The sequence below is a fragment of the Sebastes fasciatus genome, chromosome 23 (assembly GCF_043250625.1).
Source record: "Sebastes fasciatus isolate fSebFas1 chromosome 23, fSebFas1.pri, whole genome shotgun sequence".
Taxonomy (NCBI): Eukaryota; Metazoa; Chordata; class Actinopteri; order Perciformes; family Sebastidae; genus Sebastes; species Sebastes fasciatus.
This window is the reverse complement of record NC_133817.1, coordinates 3,638,852-3,658,459: the sequence shown is the minus strand read 5'-3', so window position 1 is coordinate 3,658,459 and position 19,608 is coordinate 3,638,852. Positions and strand designations below refer to the sequence as shown.

General features: G+C 40.8%; 2 protein-coding genes across 3 annotated transcripts in view; one reads left to right on the top strand and one right to left on the bottom strand.

The window, feature by feature from the left end:
- Positions 1-775: 775 nt before the first annotated feature.
- On the top strand, positions 776-16,609 carry csrp2 (cysteine and glycine-rich protein 2). The gene is made up of 6 exons (XM_074626337.1): positions 776-936; positions 3,951-4,073; positions 7,272-7,440; positions 9,957-10,086; positions 13,390-13,483; positions 15,176-16,609. The coding sequence occupies exons 2-6, from the start codon at positions 3,962-3,964 to the stop codon at positions 15,250-15,252; spliced, it is 582 nt and encodes a 193-aa protein (XP_074482438.1). The 5' UTR covers positions 776-936; positions 3,951-3,961; the 3' UTR covers positions 15,253-16,609.
- Positions 15,393-19,608, bottom strand: part of zdhhc17 (zDHHC palmitoyltransferase 17) — a 29,649-nt gene continuing 25,433 nt past the window's right edge. The window contains exons 14-18 of one of the 2 annotated variants that reach the window (XR_012592770.1): positions 19,028-19,111; positions 18,771-18,928; positions 18,560-18,654; positions 17,362-18,256; positions 15,393-17,296 (exon numbers count right to left, since the gene is read on the bottom strand). Coding sequence is in view for 1 of the 2 variants with exons in the window: in XM_074626305.1 (XP_074482406.1) it covers positions 18,118-18,256; positions 18,560-18,654; positions 18,771-18,928; positions 19,028-19,111 (476 nt within the window). In the remaining variant the exon portion in view is untranslated. Of the gene's footprint in view, positions 18,257-18,559; positions 18,655-18,770; positions 18,929-19,027; positions 19,112-19,608 lie in introns of both variants that reach the window. The other variant, XM_074626305.1, reaches the window with a different exon arrangement.

The window sequence follows — 19,608 nt, the reverse complement described above, 5'->3', positions numbered from 1 at the left end:
ATTATGACTTCATTCTCATAATATTACGACTTTTTTCTTGTAAATTTACGACTTTATTCTCATAATATTATGACTTCATTCTCATAATATTACGACTTTTTTCTTGTAAATTTACGACTTTATTCTCATAATATTATGACTTCATTCTCATAATATTACCACTTTTTTCTTGTAAATTTATGACTTTATTCTCATAATATTATGACTTTATTCTCATAATATTACCACTTTTTTCACGTAAACTTCTGACTTTATTCTCGTAATATTAGGACTTTTTCTCGTAAACTTATGACTTTAGTCTCATAATACGACTTTTTTCTTGTAAATTTACGACCATATTCTCATATTACCACTTTTTTCACGTGAACTTATGGCTTTATTCTCATAATATTAAAAATGTTTATCTCTTAAACCTATAACTTTATTCTCGTAATGTTATGACTAAATTCTCATAATATTACAACTTTTTTTCTCGTAAACGTCTGACTTTATTATCATAATATTATGACTTTATTCTCGTAATAATATTACTTTATTCACATAATGTCATATTTATTTATTTTCCTCAATGTGGACTTTCATACAAATATGAAACTAAATGCATCTTTTTCTCTGATTTGAGATTCCAGCCCCTAAACGCATCATTATTCCCCCCTAATGCAGCATTCATGGACCTCCCTTTAACATTATTCATAATGTCTGACAGCCCCTGAAGGCAGCAGTGTTGAGTTCACGCCCCCTTGGAAACTCCTCCTTCCACTGAAGCAGTAAATATGTGCAGTATGTGGCATCTCAATGTTGTGAAGCTGCTGCTGCTGAGGAGCTGGAGATCTGAGGAGCTGTCTGGATACACAGAGAACACCTTCAGCTGGACCAGAGACATTTACACATCTATATAAACCTCACTGTACCTGTGTTTTAATAATCTACATTAAGGTAACTGTTTTTATTCTAACACATTTTGCTGAAACTGTGGATTTCACACTGTTTTACTGAAAAGCACTTTTAATCAACATTACTGAATATATTAAATGTGTTTTAATGTTTCTTATAAGTTGTATTTAAGCTTTTTAGGGCAGTTACCTTAGCTACAAGTGAATATTTTCTCCTTAACGTTAATAATTTGTTGTTTTGTGGTATTTATAGAAATAGAGAAATAAAGTAAAAAAGGCAGCAGTTTGCTAGTAAATACAAAATTACACAGTTTTGCTAAACAATATTCTTAGTTGTTCATTAACTAACGTTAGTTAAAGATCCCATATTGTAAAAAGTGAGATTTTCATGTCTTATATATTATAAAACAGGTTTAAGTGATATATAAATACTGTTAAACTATCAAAACACCCAATATTTACGAAGAAATACACAGAGCTCGTATTCAGAAACTGTGCGTTTGAAACAAGCCGTTAGGATTTCTGTCCATTTGTGATGTCACAAATGCACAATATTTAGACAATTTCACAGTTTTAACTGTAAACATACTAAGTGTGTCCCAGTTTATTTCCTGTTGCAGTGTATGTGAATGACATCAGCTGACACGAAGTAAACATGGACCCAAGCTGTTTCCTAGCAACGCAATTCCGTTGCAATGCGCTAAAACGGAGCGTTTCAGACAGACGGTAAATACAGGTATATTCAGACAGACAGTACGAGAAACATAAAGTGTTGTCTGAACTTTAAAGCATCTAAACATGTTCTAGTAGAAACACAAATTACAAGTATGAAGCTGAAAATGAGCTGATATGGGACCTTTAACGTTAGCTAATGAACAAATAATACTGTCGGAGTCGGAGTTAGCGAGTGATTGACAGCTGCTCAGAGACGGCAAGGCTCCAGCTCGGCTCTGATTGGTTGTTTTCCTCCGCTCTGTGAAATCTTGCAGATGCCGTTAGGAGCACCGGAGGACACAGAGGAACATGATTTTTTCAGATTACCCGTCTCACTTCTGTCAGGTTTTGCTCTCAAACCTGTTCTGTTTGGGTAATAAAGTAACAAAAGTAACTCCATAGTTACAAACACTGAATACTAAAGGGAATTTGCAAAGTTTAAAGACACCGAATATCAGCACAAACATCATTACCACTGAACTCTGTGAAACTTTAGATCGACTGTGGTTTCTATCAGCTAACTTGTTGGTCTGTACACATGAACAGCGACCGTCCCATCACAGCCAGCCCCTGAGGGCACTTTGAGGGTGATGTTTGTGGTATTTTGATCCCCTCTCATGCTCGGGCTCGTTCTACAGTCTCTAATCCAGCTGGGAGGAGCACCGACGAGATTAACAGTTTCTACTGCTTCGTGTTTCCTTTTTAATTAATTAAGAACAACGACGCTTTTTAATTTTAGTCTCCCAATTATGATATCACAGCAGGCTCGCTTTGCGGTGAGAAGATGTTAAATTCGTCCCTTATTGGATCCTCATCGGCGCCCTCTTGACACATTTTTAAAGGTCTGTAATTACAGACAGATGCACATGATGTGACTGGGTGCGTCATGTGGGCTCTGTGTGGTAACAACACTGTTTACTTCACACTCACACTTATTCTCTGCTGTTTGTGTTTGTATCCTGTATTCACTGCCCTGCAGACAACAAAAGCCTGAAGGCACGGCGCCCCGACACATTCCTTTGGGTATTAGTCTGCCCTGTTGTTCAGGCCGACCTCTTTTGCATTGTTTTGTTTTCAGGGTGGCAGTGGTGGATTTCAGTTCAACCATATGCAACATTAGAAATCAGAGCAGTACGGCTCTCCTGTAGATGTAGTTACTACAAACACCTGGACAAACATACCGAATATAAATCAAGAATAGCTCCACAACTAACAGGTCTAAATGCATGATCATGATCTCTATGGAGAGGTAAGACCTCGGAGAATTCATCCCCAGTGTACGAAACATTGTGGCCATTATAGCAATGATGCCATGCACAGATATGCCACTGAATTCATTCAGCAACTCCTCGACTACAACTGAGCCAAAGCAGATTTAAATAACACAAAGCACATAGATTCTATAAAGGTTTTAGTAAAGATAGGACCAGGCGGACTCTCCATTTGGCCACTTGGATATCGAAAGTGTGCCAAATGGGTTTTCTACCTCTAGGGTCTAAAATACTAATGATATCTACAACAGGAGGTGACGTGCACACAATGGAGCCTTTGTTCATGACGTTTACCCCATGCATCATCACATTCTACCATTGTGCACAGTATAAGATCATTAAAACAACAACTAAATTGTATAATTTCGACTCCAAATGGAGTAGTTTTATTATAATAATGAAATATGATCAAGTAAAACTTATAATAATAACAAATGAGATCAATAACAAAGTAAATAAGATGACAAAAATAATCCAAAGTCAAGTATGTACATTCAAAAAAGACCACCACAGCATTTTATGAAGTTTTTAAAGGCAGTGTTTTAACACACAGCTCAGCCGGGTCCGTCGGTAAAAGAGGTTAAAACAGCAATTACACCATCATGGGAAGGAACAACATGCTCCTCTCCATCAAAATCTACAGTTGACGTGCCTTTGAGCAAGGCAGAGAGCTTTACAGTAGGATGTTGCTGAAAAACATTAACGCTGAATTTCATGGTTTGAGAATAAGACCTGAAAAAGTCCTTTGTTTCCAAAGTTCAGATGAGGACGTATCGGAGCAAGTAGAAGAGGAACAGACTAGTCCGTGTATTGGCAAGAATCTGCCGATACGATACGTATCATGATACTGGGGTAATGATTTGATATATTGCGACACTGTTGGAGTTATTTATCCTCCTACCTGGCGAGCTAGTATGACATGGTTGGTTTGGAGGATCCATACAGTATCACACGACATTATATCACAATATTCATGTGCATCGATGTTTTCTTACACCCCCCTAGAACAGACGAAGTAAACCCTGCCTCAGATGCTTCATCCTCTCATATCATCTCTCTTCTCTCTTCATAGAACTACAAACAATGCCGAACTGGGGAGGAGGCAACAAGTGCTCGGCGTGCCGTGGGACGGTTTACCACGCCGAGGAAGTGCAGTGTGACGGGAAGTGTTTCCACAAATGCTGTTTTCTCTGCAGTAAGTAAAGCTGGAACACCTGGACACCTCTGGACTACGTTCAATAGTCAGACCACAGCAGTGTTTTTAGCATGTTTTAGCCCATGAAGTAGAGATAGAATATCATTTATGTCACTGAATAACCAACAACATTATTGTTACATTGATTTCCCACCTTGGGCAGCCACTGAATTTATTACTTTTATATAGGGAGTACTCATAGAAATAGAATAGGAGTAGAACAGACAACTGTTTTCCATGGTCATTTGACTAGTAAACAAGAAAGTGGTGATTGTTTTCAGTTGTTTTGGTGACAACAACATGACAGTGGGGCAGTAAAGTGTGGTCGCAGCTCAACCAGGAGGGGGAAAATAGGAGGTATCACACATCATCAACGCGTCATATCTTTGGGGTGCAACACATGCGCAGAAAAATCTGATTTGCACTCCCCGAAATTGAGCCAATGGGAACGCGCAACTGCAGCTCCAGTTCCGCTGCGCATGAGTCATACCCCAGAGCTCAAACCCGTGTCCCAGCGTCTTCCAATAGGCCTTGCAACTCACCAGGAAGAGAGCAGATCCAGAGACCAATGGATGGCTACTTAGCTCGGTAGCTTGCCCTCCTTTTCTACACTGTGACGAGAGTGTGTGGATGAAGCATTAAGTTGATAAATTGTACTCATTTACTCTGGCTCTCTATGCTTCGTAACATTACTACTCCAAAGCTTGTTAGTTATGAGCAGAGAGACTACACATTTCTAACATAAAGCCTGTATAGAGTGATGCAGGGATGATGTATTTTTGTAGGCCAAACAGGAAGTCTGCATCGCCCAGGTTCCCTCGACAAAAATCCAACGGGATTTTTCCATTGGGTTTTGGATTATTGCAGAAAATAAGCTTTGTGGCAAACACACGTTTATGATACTTACACGTTTTGTTCAGCAAGATAATCTCCTTTTAATATTGTGTTCTTGTCACGAAAGTAATGCACGACTGTTTTGAAAAATTTAGATTTGATAAAATGAAACCTGGCAGACAAACTGTGAGAAGCGTTGTGGAAAGAGTAACGGGAACTTCTTGAATTGAAAAGGTCACTGAAAGTTAACACATGAGAGCCAACTCTTTAAGTCTCAGATGTCTGAGATTCCCCATTAGCACCGAGACAAACACAAAGTCTCAGACATGTTTTGTAGCTGTTGTCAAGACCTTTGCCAAAAGTCTTAAATGTAATTATGTTGATGTAAGAGCTGCCAAGAGCAGATATTGCATCAACCTGCTCATGTTATTTGTATTTATAAAACTGTTTCTGAGTCCAGGCTGCAGAGGTCCATGGAAGATCAGCTCATCAAAGGACGCTGGTCATCAGTTTTTGATTTCACACTGTGTTATTATCAGTTCGCTGGACAGCATGTCCTGCTCCTGAACTTGAAATACCAAAGCAAAAAGACCTCGCGCCCAGACCGGGATTATACGAGCCACAAAAGATGAGTTTATTTTTTCCAGCGTTTCCCCGTACAACGGCGGCTTTGTCCGACACTCCCACTGAGGAGACGATGAGCGAGGAGGGACACGGTGTCCTTGGCTCTCCGCTGCCCTTTTCCTCCTGCTTCTCAGTTTGACATTTTCATTTCTGTGTATGAAAGGCAGCGATATATACTGTCAGAAATGTCACACAGTTGTAAACAGAGCCTCATTTTGGTCACTTCTTAGGGCTTTATCTTTCGGATTTGCTTATACTCTGTGCAATGCATGAAGATTATCTAACTGCAGTGGAGCGAATCTTGAAAAACTCAGAGAAACCCGAACAACACATGGAGGATTTAGGAGTGATTTGATTGGACACACAGACATCTTCTAACAAGCTCGCAAAAGCTTTCATTTTTGAAAGTGTTACGAGATCAGAGAGACGCGAGTGGAGACATTTTTATTTCCAGCCAGCTGTGTGAAATCTTAAACCGATATCAGACGGTCACACAGAGAACGCCAGCGTGTGAAGAATTCAACTAATCCCAACACTAGCCAGTGTGCAGTCTTAAGCCACTGTAATGCGCTTGTTTTTCAAAACAACGTGTTCTTTACTTTGTACAAATATTTCTCTAAGCTGTTTGAGTTTAAATCTAATAAATCCTTTACTGACGTCAGAAACAAATAGTTATTATGATGAAAATCTGGCAGACATTAAACATGTAGCCCCACTACTGAATGACTTTTCCCATTTCCTTTATAAATATGTTTTTAGGGCTGTCAATCAATTAATCACATGATTGTCTGTAGTTAATTGAAATTAATCACACATTTCTTATGTGTTCAAAATGTACCTTAAAGGGAGATTTGTCAAGTATTTAATACTTTTATCAACATGGGAGTGGGCAAATATGCTGCTTTATGCAAATGTATGTATATATTTATTATTAGAAGTCAATTAACAAAACAATGACAGATATTGATCCAGAAACCCTCACAGGTACTGCATTTAGCATAAAACAATATGCTCAAATCATAACATGGCAAACTGCAGCCCAACAGGCAACAACAGCTGTCAGTGTGTCAGTGTGCTGACTTTACTATGACTTGCCCCAAACTGCATGTGATTATCATAAAGTGGGCATGTCTGTAAAGGGGAGACTCGTGGGTACCCAGAGAACCCATTTACATATCTTGAGGTCAGAGGTCAAGGGACCCCTTTGAAAATGGCAATGTTAGTTTTTCCTCGCCAAAATGTAGTGTAAGTTTGGAGCGTTATTTAGCCTCCTTTGCAGCAAGCTAGTATGACATGGTTGGTACCAATGGATTCTTTAGGTTTTCTAGTTTCATAGTATCTTCATTCTAGCTTTAAAACTGAGCCCACTACAACCTAAAAATCACAAGTTGCGATAATGCATTAAAGAAATTAGTGGCGTTAAAATTAATTTGCGTTATCGTGTTACCGCGCTAACAGTGCAAACAACGGCAACAGTATGAACAGAGCTAACAGTGTTAACCTGGGGGGGAGGGGACAGGAGGGTGGGTGCTACGCTTACCCGACGATGGCAAATTTCAACATTCAGTTGCTTATAAAAATTCAATTATGTCCTTTCTTGGATTCCATTTTAACTGCCCCTAAAACTTCGTTCAGTATTTAAAATGTTTGTCGTCTCAGGAAGGTTCTGTATTTCTTTGTTCGGTGCACAGTGACACCGTCATTCAACGTCTGTAACTCCTTGTCTCTGTGTGTCCTCAGTGGTCTGCAGGAAGGGCTTAGACAGCACCACGCTGGCTATTCACGACCAGGAGATCTACTGCAAGTCCTGCTACGGCAAGAAGTACGGCCCTAAAGGCTACGGCTACGGCCAGGGGGCCGGGACGCTCAACATGGACCGAGGGGAGCGGCTGGGAATCAAACACGAAGAGTAAGCTGGCTTTATTATATTCATTATGATAATGATCTGATAAAGTGACGGCAATATGACGCCTTCCTGTTTGTTACTTGCTCTGCTTCGTCAGAGCTGTGCTGACATCCACTCCAGCTCTGACGTGTTTCCATCGGATGGGATAATAATAAAAAAACATCTTAAAATGTACAAATTTAGACACTATGACAGTAAAAGCCTTCAGTGTGCTGCCAGTTAACTGCAAAGTTGTTGTTTTTAATTAGACTGGTTTTTGCAATTTCATAGATTTAATACAACACAAATGCCGTCTTGAAATGTCTGAATAAAAGTGTCATTCATCAAACTTTAAATTGCACAAGTGGTTTGCCGAGAAGTTGCCAAGGTCAGTGAGTTCAGCGGCGTAATGATGTTTATCAGTTGTGGCTGCTGACTCTGACAGAGCTATTGTCCCACAAACAGCATGCACTCATTGTGCTGATCCTAAAATAGTTGCTAAATACATAAACTTGAGGGGAAAAAATACTTACAGATACAAATACACAGACAAAGGCAGCATGAACATGAGTCATTTAATGGCAGTAGGAGCCACAGCTGGGTGGCCTCGTGATAAGAGAGTTTATCATGTAACTAACAGCTAACAGATTTTGGTTCTTGAACAAGTTAGTAAACAGCTACCAGTAGGTATATTACGGCGAGGACATTTTCCCACCGGTTAATAGGGGGCGGTTGGTACGTAATGTAATCGGAGTGTGCCTGACCACCGTGTAACACCGGTAACACCGACTACCGCGACAAGCCTACGTACCAGGTAAGAAAATAGATGTATATAAAGAATGACGACACGACAGCTCCCCAAAAGTGAAGCCAAAACATCTCGTTCGCCCCCTGGTGGCTGGCTGCAGTATAGCTCATGTTAGCGGATGTACGTGTCAAATACATTTTTCCTCAAAGATTTCTGTCATTTTAGGTAGTTCTTATCATGCTGATGTTTATTTAAATATTCATTTTCTGATATAACTTTGTTTTTAATTTGTTATTTGATGCTATAAAAGGGGGTGAGACGTCATGATTGACAGCTGCTCTGAGTGAAGTAGTCGTGCAGCCGGAGGCTCTGAATTGTACAAGAGAGGAGATGTAATTTTAACTTTCTATAACCGTCACCAGTCTGTGTAATAGAACATTTGATCATAAATGTAGTTGGGCTGTAGCCAAACAGCTACAGCGGTGCTAACGTAGCAGCTAGGTGGCTCACGCTAACAAACTGTGGCTGTGCTCGCCTCGTGATTGGCAACCCGATCACTACCGCGCAGACTCCGGCTCCAAATGATGTCAGAATCAGACGGCGGCTCATGTATCTGGGATATTTTGGCTTCACTTTTTCAAAAGTGGGTCAAAACTGTGTTTGAAACCGCTGCTTCTGCCCTTCCCCCTGCATCCTTCTCTGGTTCCCACTGCCTCAACCGCAAACCTGTGGGAAAGGAAAGGAACCTTGACATACATCTTTGTGTCTTCTCCAGCCTCTCCAGCTTGGCTTCAGCCGTTCCCAGCTGGTTTGGTGAACGCTGTAGATCCAAGAAGAGAGAAGTCAAAGTCTGAAATTCAGAGTAATGATCTAAGAAGTTTAATACATCATCTAATAGGTCGGGTTCATCGCTTTCCAAACGAGTCGCTCAAACTGCAAAATGACTTCTAGACTGTGAATACTTACTATACACATGATGTGTGAATGCACCAGGAAAACACAAACCCACCTTGAGTCACCTACTCCTGCCTCAGACTTCAGGTGGTGACGGTTATGAAAGAGTTGATTATGCAACCAGCAGGATCGCGCTCTCCCTCCTCTCTGTCCTCTCTGTCCTCTCTGTCCTCTCTGTCCTCTCTGTCCTCTCGCCACAAAGGGCTTCATTCAGGGGCCACTGGAGCTGGCGGTCACCCTCTGATAAGCATCGCTCCGGGGCCGCGGTTCTCACTTTCCCACCGCTGGCTGTGGACAGTATAGGAGTTGGGTGTGCCAGGTTTATTTCTGTCTTTAAAAATGTTATTGCAATCAATACAAAGTTGTCTAAACAGATATTAATTGATTTAAGAATGAATGTTTAACTGATACATAACTACGTTAGTTACTCATCACTGCAGACGTCAATGTTTTTGTTGGAAATGAGTAAATGTTTTCACCAGAAAAGGAAAGGGGCGGTTCTGGTACAGAAAGAGCTTCAGTTTCATTCCAACATCAGATATCCACCACTAAGAGGTTTTACAGAATGATCTGTAAAACAAAAAAGATTCTCTATGACATTAAAAGCACCACTTTACATCTTGTGTTCATAAGTTTCTTGAAAATAAGTCATTCAGCACGAATAAAAAGCATAAAAAACGACTAATCAACAGAAGAAATCTTAGTCAACCAAACGACTGATTGATTAGTGGACTAAGAGGAGGTAGCCGTAATATTTAGAGACGAGATCATTGAGATTTTAGATGTACTTAGTGGTGGTGATTTTTGGATTCATGCTTCATATGCTTTTTCATCCCAGGACACAAACTCACAGACCGACCACCAACCCCAACCCGTCCAAATTTGCCCAGAAGTTTGGAAATTCAGAGAAATGTGCCCGATGTGGAGACTCCGTCTACGCAGCTGAGAAGATCATGGGTGCCGGCAAGGTGAGAGTTTCATCTGAAGCATCTTCTACTCTCCGTTTTACACCACAGGCCGAAGTTGAAATTACTGGTTTTGTCTTTTGACGACACTAATCCACAACCTACAGATATTCTACATTTACAAATGAAACAGGGAATGTGTGGGATTTTTAGCAATGCAGGCGGCAACGTCAGTGAAATATCTCAACATCTGTTGCATGGATTGCCTGGAAATTTGGTACATGTCCCCCCTCAGGATGAATCGTAATCACTTTGGTGAACCCTTGACTTTGACTTTTCATCTAGAGCCACCGTCAGGTCACCAAAAATATGGGACAGAACTAGGGACAGTCTCACCATCTTGGTTTTTTGCACGAGCGGTTGGAGCTAAGCACAACCAAACGCTCGATAAGACATTTTTAGGCGACCAAAATGTTACAATTAACTCTAAACGCCCTAAAGCATCCCCTGCTTTATGGTCTATCTGACTCTAAATGGGACCATAATTTACTAAATGAACATCATGCTGTATTGAAGAAGACTTGAAACTAGCGATTGAGACCATAAACTCATGTTTACAATGTTTACTGAGGTAATAAATCAAGTGCGACGTAGGCTCATTTTCTCACAGACTTCTATACAATCAGACGTCCTTTTGCAAACAGAGGAGTCATCTCTTTATCTCTATATCTACTTGACAGTAAAACCAGAAAGATGTGTTTGCAGAATAAGAAACACACTTTGGATACAGTATATGCACCGTCAGGCTTTTAAATCAAAGCATCTGCCAAGAAGATCATAGCCAAGTCGATTATTAGGCTTTCACTAGTGGAGCCAAGTTGCAAAAATTCATGACTCTTGGCTAAGACGAGGATTCATTTATTATCTTGACAACGCTGACCGAGTGCGTACAAAGTGGGCTGCGCTGGGGAATCTGATGTTATACCACAGACTTTAAAGGGGAACTACGCCCTTTTTCAAAATTCATACATGTTATTCCTATAGTCTAAGACCAAAAAATATCATTAAACATGAACAACTCTCTCCCAAATCCCAGAAACTACAGTGCTAAAACTCAAACCTGTGATGTCATAGGGAACGAAGCGTGGAACCGCTCCATAGACAATGAATGGGGAGAGATGTTCGAGATGACACCGAGAGCAGCCAGGGGAATGTTCTGACTATATGGGAACATTTTCCGTTTCACAACTGAGAACACTACAATATAATAAAGATCATTTGGGTATAAAATAGAAAACAAACATTCTGTGGTTCCATAAAGTCAGCCTCCCATTCATTGTCTATAGAGCAGCTCCAGACTTTATACTCTATGACATCACCAGTTTGAGACTTCCTTCTCTGGTTTCTGTCTTTGAGAGAGAGAAGCTCACGTTCACATATATTGATTGAACTTTCCAAGGTCATGGAAATAACATTGGAATTTTATTTATCATTGTTGTAGGTCTATGGTACGACGGCGTATTAGGGCCACATTGAGGAAAAAAATTAATCTGAGATTTTGAGAATAAAGTCATAATATTATAAAGTAGTATTTTTTTTTTCTTGTAAAATTCTGACTTTATTTTCATAAACTTCTGACTTTTTTCTCGTAATATTACGACTTTTTCTTGTAAAGTTATGATTTTATTCTCGTAATATTACGACTTTTTTTCTCGTAAAGTTATGATATTATCCTCGTAATATTACGACTTTATTTCTCGTAAAGTTATGATTTTATTCTCGTAATATTACGATTTTTTTTCTCTTAAACTTCTGACTTTATTTTCGTAATATTACAACTTTTTTTCTCGTAAAGTTATGATTTTATTCTCGTAATATTACGACTTTATTTCTCGTAAAGTTATGATTTTATTCTCGTAATATTACAGATTTTATTTTTTTTTTGCCTAAAATGTCTCTTGATAGTAAAGGTTGCTGACCCCTGCATTAATTGAATGTGTTTCACAGAATTTAAGCTGCAGTGTGAACTCAACGAGGCTATAATGACCTTTCAAATGTGTAGCGTGTATTCAACTCTACAGAAGGACCATTATAGGATTAGCATGACCAGCCCAACAGAAATCAAACCCCCAACCCGAGCAGAGTGGGTTCCTTGAACTCCACAATCTACATCACAAACCACACGGGGTAAAACTGAGTGGATTGGACGCACATGGTTGTTTTACAGTGCTTGAACCACATGTAGGAGGTCCGGTGTGGTCTCTCCTAATGAGAGAACACAAACCCTGTTCTTCTGATTGAAGCCGGTCCATGTAGTGTGGACGGAAGCTTCCTAACAGCTGGCGTTAATCGTGCAAGGCCGTCCGGATACTGGGGTTCTGGCACTTACAGTGCATGAAGTCATGAGACTCACACTCCTGAGACGCATCGGCAGGATGTTTAGCTCCGAGGGAGAAAATCAATGAGCGTCAGAGAGGTGGCTCAGATGGAAACCTGTCCACAGAGAGAGCACAGATCTGTTCTGAGGGTTTCTGTTTCCCCTCTTAAAGTGGGAGTGGAGCGTTTCCTGTCGCGTGTTTGGATCCACACAAGCTGCTTTATAGCAGGTGATGTCATCGGGCGGTGAGCTGTTAATGTGTTTCCCTAATGGGAGGAAATCTATCAGGCTCCACTCGTTGGCTCAGAGCAGAACCTGTAATCTTCTGTGTAATGAAGACATTCAGAAAGTCACCCCGGGGCTGTGGGAGCCGCTTTGATGAAGGAAATGATGACATTATCAGCTGTAAATAACTGAAAACTAGGGCTATCACTTCATTAAAATACTTAAATCACGATTAATCGCAAACTAATCGCACATTTATCTGTTCAAAATGTACCTTAAAAGGGAGATTTGTCAAGTATTTAATACTCTTATCAACATGGGAGTGGACAAATATGCTGCTTTATGCAAATGTATGTATATATTTATTATTGGAAATCAATTAACAACACTCGTGGGTACACATAGAACCCATTTTCATTCACATATCTGGAGGTCAGAGGTCAAAGGACCCCTCTGAAAATTTAGCATAAGTTTGGAGCGTTGCATAAAGCAGCATTTTGTCCACTACCATGTTGATAAGAGTATTCAAATCTTGACAAATCTCTCTTTAAGGTACATTTTGGACAGATAAAAAATGTGCAATTAATCGCAATTAAATATTTTAATTGATCGACAGCCCTAATATGAATTTTATATTCCAATTCTGCTAATATAGATCCCCTGAAATGTTACACTGTTCCTTTAACTAAGGTAGATTTAGCATAAAAGACTGAAGACACACCTGAATGCTGTATCCGATTAAAATTCTCTCTTTCTCCTCGTAGCCGTGGCACAAGAACTGCTTCCGCTGTGCAAAATGTGGCAAGAGCCTGGAGTCGACCACTCAGACCGAGAAAGACGGAGAGATCTACTGCAAAGGTGAGATAAATAACACTCCTCACAGAGTCTCTCAGCCTAATTACAAGTGAATAAGAGAAGCTGCTCATAAGAAGATTCATTCACAAATGTCACTATGTCAGCTGATCATATCAGCAGAATCAGACCTGGACCTGGACGGACCGGCTCTAATGTAACACACATGCACAGCCTCTCGTACTCACTGTCGTCCCAGATGAGTTCTTTCACATTCGCTGTGTTGGTTTGGCTGGATCACGCTGACCTTGTCAAGCTAAGAGAGCTGCTATACTGCATTATACTTTAAGTGGTCGTCCTCATCAGCACAACGAGACTGACTTTGGTTAAACAGAGGACACAGAAACAGACGTCGTCAGCAGATGGATGTTTGCTGGATGTCATAATGAAACCTTGTACTGATGAGGAGGAATGTAGCATCTCATATCAGTCTGTGGTTCGGAGAGACTGTCGGAGCAGCAGCTGGATGTTGTTACTCTAATCAGGAGCATTGAGAACACACATGTGGACCTGAGATGTTACTAAAAGAAAAACTATTTCCACAAAAACATTTTGTTTAAAACAATCCAGGAGTGGTTTTCAGAGAATGTAGATATTCTGCAGCTTGTTTGACCACAACCTGAGTACTGGGTTTATGTTAGACATCACATGTTGGTGAGAGATAAACAGCTCTGAGCTGAGCTGGGAAACAGCACTGTGAAAGCTCTCTCTGCACACACAGGTGTTTTCTATTCTGGTGGATTAGACCTCTACTCAGGTTGAAGGTGGTCTGGTATAACGCGCAACAGGAAAATGAGAGAGCTGTCGTCCTCTTACCTACCTGGAGACATTTTTTATCCATCAAGGTGTGATTTAGTGAAGTCTCAATACCCTGAAACTCACTGGTGGTTTGTGGCTCCACCAACCAAAATCAAATTAAAATTCAACATCTTTTTCCAAATAGTGACACAATTAGTCTCAATACTGGAAGATGCATGTACTATTAAATGTAGCAAAATAATTAAAAACAAATGTAGCTGTTAATTGATAAAATCTAACAATTTAATATTTCGGTTTTAATTTGCTTCTTTATTTTTATTTTTCATCTTTGCATTAATTCCCTTATTTATTTACTCGTTTTTTATTTATGTATTTATTTTTATTAATTAACACATGTTGATTGACAACCCCTCTAATTTGCATAATGAGGTGGAAATGTATAAATACAGAAATAATTTTGGGAAAATCGTGCATAAATAAATAAATAAATAAATAAATACACTTAAAATTAAATATAAAATAAAACAAATGAATGTGAAAAAATAAATAAAAATAAATGCAAAAATAAATAAATTAATAAATAAAAGCAAATATAAATAAATTTTAAATATTTATAAAATAAATAGATAAATAAATGGGAAAATTCAAGAGGAGTAAATAAATAAGGGAATTAAAACAAAGATAAATAAAGAAGCAAATCAAAACAGAAATATCAAATCATGTCACATTTGATCAATTAATTCATGGCTAAATTTATTTTTAATATTATTTTTTCTACATTTACTGACATATTTATTTATTTATTTTTGGTTTGGCTGATATCATCCCGCTGTGGGCATCACTTCTATTTTTAGTCAGTGATGTAAGGATGCGGTCTTGGAACAAAACAATCTGCAGCTCGTTAATGTTTTTATTATCATTTCCTCTTTCCCTCCGCAGCGTGCTACGCCAAGAACTTCGGGCCCAAAGGGTTCGGTTACGGCCAAGGAGCCGGCGCCCTGGTTCACGCTCAGTGACGACTGAACTGGATCACACACACACACACACACCTTTTCTACATTCCTCTGTACCAACATCAACCCGCCTGGTGTTCGTTCGTTCCCTCCCTCGTGTGCCTTTCTGTTGAAGTACCTGTAATAAAAACATGAACGACGTGTTCACATTTGACTGTATTTTATTATTAAAGCCATTAAAACTGAACCATGCCCGTATGTTTACATCTGAAGCGGAGTTACAGTGATGTCTGAAGGTGGGCAGAGAGGCACTGGAGATGATTATGTGCTTTATCTTTTTTTTGTTCATTTTTATTTTATTATCCCACATGATAGAGGTGAAGTGAGAGGGGGGGGGGGGACAGAACAGAGACTTTTCAGGCTGCTGGAAGAACTAAGTGAGGACTGAAACGCCTTTGATTTCATGTCCTGGATGAGCTGGGTTGGGGGGGTTGCTGCCCTAGAAAACACAAAAACACACCGCTTTTACCTCCTGTCACTTCAAAAGGCATTATTACAACACAAGTGGTACTGATATGAAATCATTTAAAGCCTTTTAAAGCGCTCAAAAACTAGCGGCTGTGTCGTCTTCATCGTAGGGCAGAAATGACATCAGTGGTTGGTTAAGCGAGATGGGCGGCGGAGGGGTGGGGGGGGTGAAACATGAATGATGATGACATAACCGTCCCCTTCTGATGATGCAAACATGAGGCCCAAAAGTTCAACCGGAGGCCTTTAATGTAATATATAACCTCCTCTCTCTCTCTCCATCCTTAAAACTATTGCATGATCACATTTCAGCTTTTTAGAAAAACGGGAAAAAAAGAAATTTGGCGTCTGCCTTTAGTTCTCTAGTCTTTGCTTTACAATTTGTACATCCAGTGGTATAACAAACCCAGCGATATATGACAGAGAAATAAAACCCAAAAATAAAAACTCTTTAGGATGACTACAGAGTCCACAAGCATGGAACATTCAAATATATTACACACTTGCACAGGAGGAGCCTCGACTGGCGGTGGCGGCGACCTGAAAAAGTTCCACTAAACACACTGGATTTAGAAAGAAACTAATAAAAAAAACAGACAAATGAATGCAGAAAAGTACTTGCAAATACTTAACATTCACTATATACAGACACGTGGCTTGCCGGGCTGTCACCACGGTGACGACTATGGGGTTGGGGGGGGAGGGGGACGGCGAGAGCCCAGCTGTCCCAAGCATCGTACATGCAGTGGAGAGTTTCTTGGCAGGGATTTGAAGGTATTTAAGGGGTTAAAATGCCTATAGACAGCAGTGTCGGATATCACTAGAAGCTACGGTCATACACTTGGAGTATAGTCACTTGATTTTTCTTCTTTCTTGGAAGAAATCCCCCCCCCCCCGAAAAAAATAAAAAATAATCCAGGAGCACCTTCAAACTAACACTGACGAAAAGAAAGTTACAGAGAAAGATAGTTTTATGTACAAGGGGCACATTCTTTACACTTCAGTCCATCCTGCTGCTGCTGATTGCGGGCGCGGGGGGGTCCAGACAGGAAGTGATGGGAGTCGGCCATGTCTGATGGGCCCTCCTCCTCCTCCTCCTCCTCCTCCTCTTCATCTTCTCTGTAAACAATGGGAGCGTCGGTGTGACGCGGCGCTGCTGGGCCCTTTGTGTTCAGTAACAGCCAAAAAAAACTTTCAAAACAAAAAATGATCAGTGCAATGTTGGCAGACAAACAAAACAAATAAGACTTTACAGAGGAAAACACACACATGGAATGAACCTTTCTTTGTAAACCGTACTTTTTTTCTCTTTACACTCAACTCTTGCTGTTAATAAATACACTCGCTGTCTATTATTATATAGAGATTTTATGGTTAACGTCTCCCGGGCTTTTCCATGTCAAAACAGCTACAGGTTGAATTATTTGTTCTCATAAAAACCTACTAAAAAATGATGTGAAATGTAAAAACGATGGCGCTCTCGAACATAGTTATTTTATCTATAAATAGTTTTTAAAATAAATAGACCTGTATCACATTGTCTGTAGGATATCTGCGGTCGCGTCTACGGCGGTCGCCGCTGGAGGAGTCGCTTAATCCCAGCTTTTATATCTCAGCATGTCGGGACTCCTCCAGCGGCTCCACCTGGAACCCGACGCTTTCGCTCTGATCAGTTCAACTATGTTGGCAAATCAGCTCGACTCATCACGGTGCAAAAATCAAGACCTTTTAAAAAGACATTCCCTTATCTCTATTATAGATTCATGGTTTAAAAAAAACACATCCTTCAGCTTCCCACGGTTAACTATCACAGGAAGTACCTGAACCAATCAAAAACAAAAAAAAATACATACAGGGCACATCAACAGGGACACCATAAATAAGGATATATAAAGTAGGGGAAGGGATACTGCCACGACGTCACGGTGCTGCCGTCTCCGCGGCGGCCACGTCTCCGGTACCAACTTTTATTTTTGTAATTCCTCTCGGCCTCTCTCTCCTCTCCGTCTCGTGCCTGGCAGCGACGCACCGTCCAAAGGGCTCAGGAGAAGAGGCGAGGTGGAGGGGTGGGGGGGTAGCAGTAATGAAGTCTGTAGAATAGTAGTAGTAGTAGTAATAGTAGTAAAGGTGGTGAGGGCGGAGAGGGGGGGGGGTGTAGGTGTGGTGTTGCCCCGTAACAGCATGCTAGTCCTGGCTGATTTTTTTTTTTTGAAGTCTTTTGATCGGTTGTGGGAGAGATGGTTCGAAAAAAGCAAGCGCTCCCGAGAACAGCATCGCTGTGATATGAACGCTGGAGAGGGGGACGGGGGGGATGGGGAGGGTCATCCATCCTTCCTTCCTTCCTTGCTTCCATCCAGCTGCTCCCCTTCCCCCCCATTTCTTCCTCCTCCTCCTCCTCCTCTACACCAGCTGGTAGCCCGAGCCTGACGTCTGGTCGTATTCTATTGTGTACTGCGTGGTCCAGTCCACCGCCACGGGTCGGATCAGACCGCAGCAGCGGATCTCGAAGAAATCTATGAGGTTTCTGAAGCAGCCGTGGCTGCAGGGGGAAAGAGAGAGAGAGAGAGAGAGAGGGACAGAAAGAGAGAGGGATGGAGAGAGAGAGACAGAAAGAGAGGGGATGGAGAGAGAGACAGAGGAACATGAGTGTGAGGAAACACGGAGTCAGCACCATTCCAACTCTGCTGGAAGGATAGTAACTACCTGTTCAGTTCTTAGCAGACGTGATTGTACACTATATATATATATATATATATATATATATATATATATATATATATATACACACAAAAACAAAAGATTCAGCTCTCTGTAGAAAACAAATAAAAAGACTGTTGCTCACTTGAAGGGGCTTTCGATGGACGTGGCTGTGACTTTAAAGTGCTTGTATCTCCGAGCGTTCATCCTCTCGTTGGTGGTGATTCCCAGAGCCGCGATCTGAGAGGGAGTAGCAAAGAAGTCAGTAACACAGATGTAAATATGCATGTCAGGATATTGTAAATCCGAGTTTTCAATGTGTCTTTAAAATTGGTGTATAAAATGTAAACCCGGACCTGGTAGAGCTGACACATGATGAGCACTGCCACCCACATGAAGTGGAAGACACTGTTGAGGAACATCCAGAACATCCAGGGAGAGCAGGAGGCGATCTGGGTCAGGTAGAGCCAGAAACCATCCTTCGCATAACTGGTGGCGCAGTGGATTCTCCAGTCTGGAGGGGGAAAACAGACGCACAAATAAAAGGAGTTAGTGGAGGAATAGAAGTGAGTGACGTGAGAAACGAGAGAGAGGGTTTGTTTCTTCTACTCACAGCAGATGCAGCCGTATATCATCCAGCAGATCATGAGGAGCAGGAAGAACAGGTAACCCATGAAGTAGCGGTGATTCCCACTTCCTGTAGAGGAGAAACAAGAAAGTCATGTCAAGTTCTCATCGCCTCAGTTTGTTGCTACACACATGACATGTGTCATACTGTCAAAATGCTTTAGCTTAGCATACAGCAATAGTTTATTTAAAACATAGTTTCATAGCAGACGAAAGTGACAAGAGGCACCTCCACACAATGCTAAGTCAATGGAGAGCGATGAGTTGTTTTCCCTTCCGGTGTGGGCGGGACTTAGTTGCACTCTATTGTCTCTATTGTGTTTGATCATTTCAAAACTTCTTAAGAACTTTTGAAATCTTTTCCCAGAACCCTGATCCCACTAGTCATGATGAAGCGGGGCTCGTTGTTCCAAGCTTCTTCCTGACCACCTGGTTTTTAAACTTCCTTTCCCAACTGTCTCCGGTCTGCTTCACAGACGCCATGTGACACAATCCTCGACACACACTCGCTTCATTTCCTGCATCTTTTCATTAAGGCCTACTCAATCTCCAGTATTGAAAAATAAA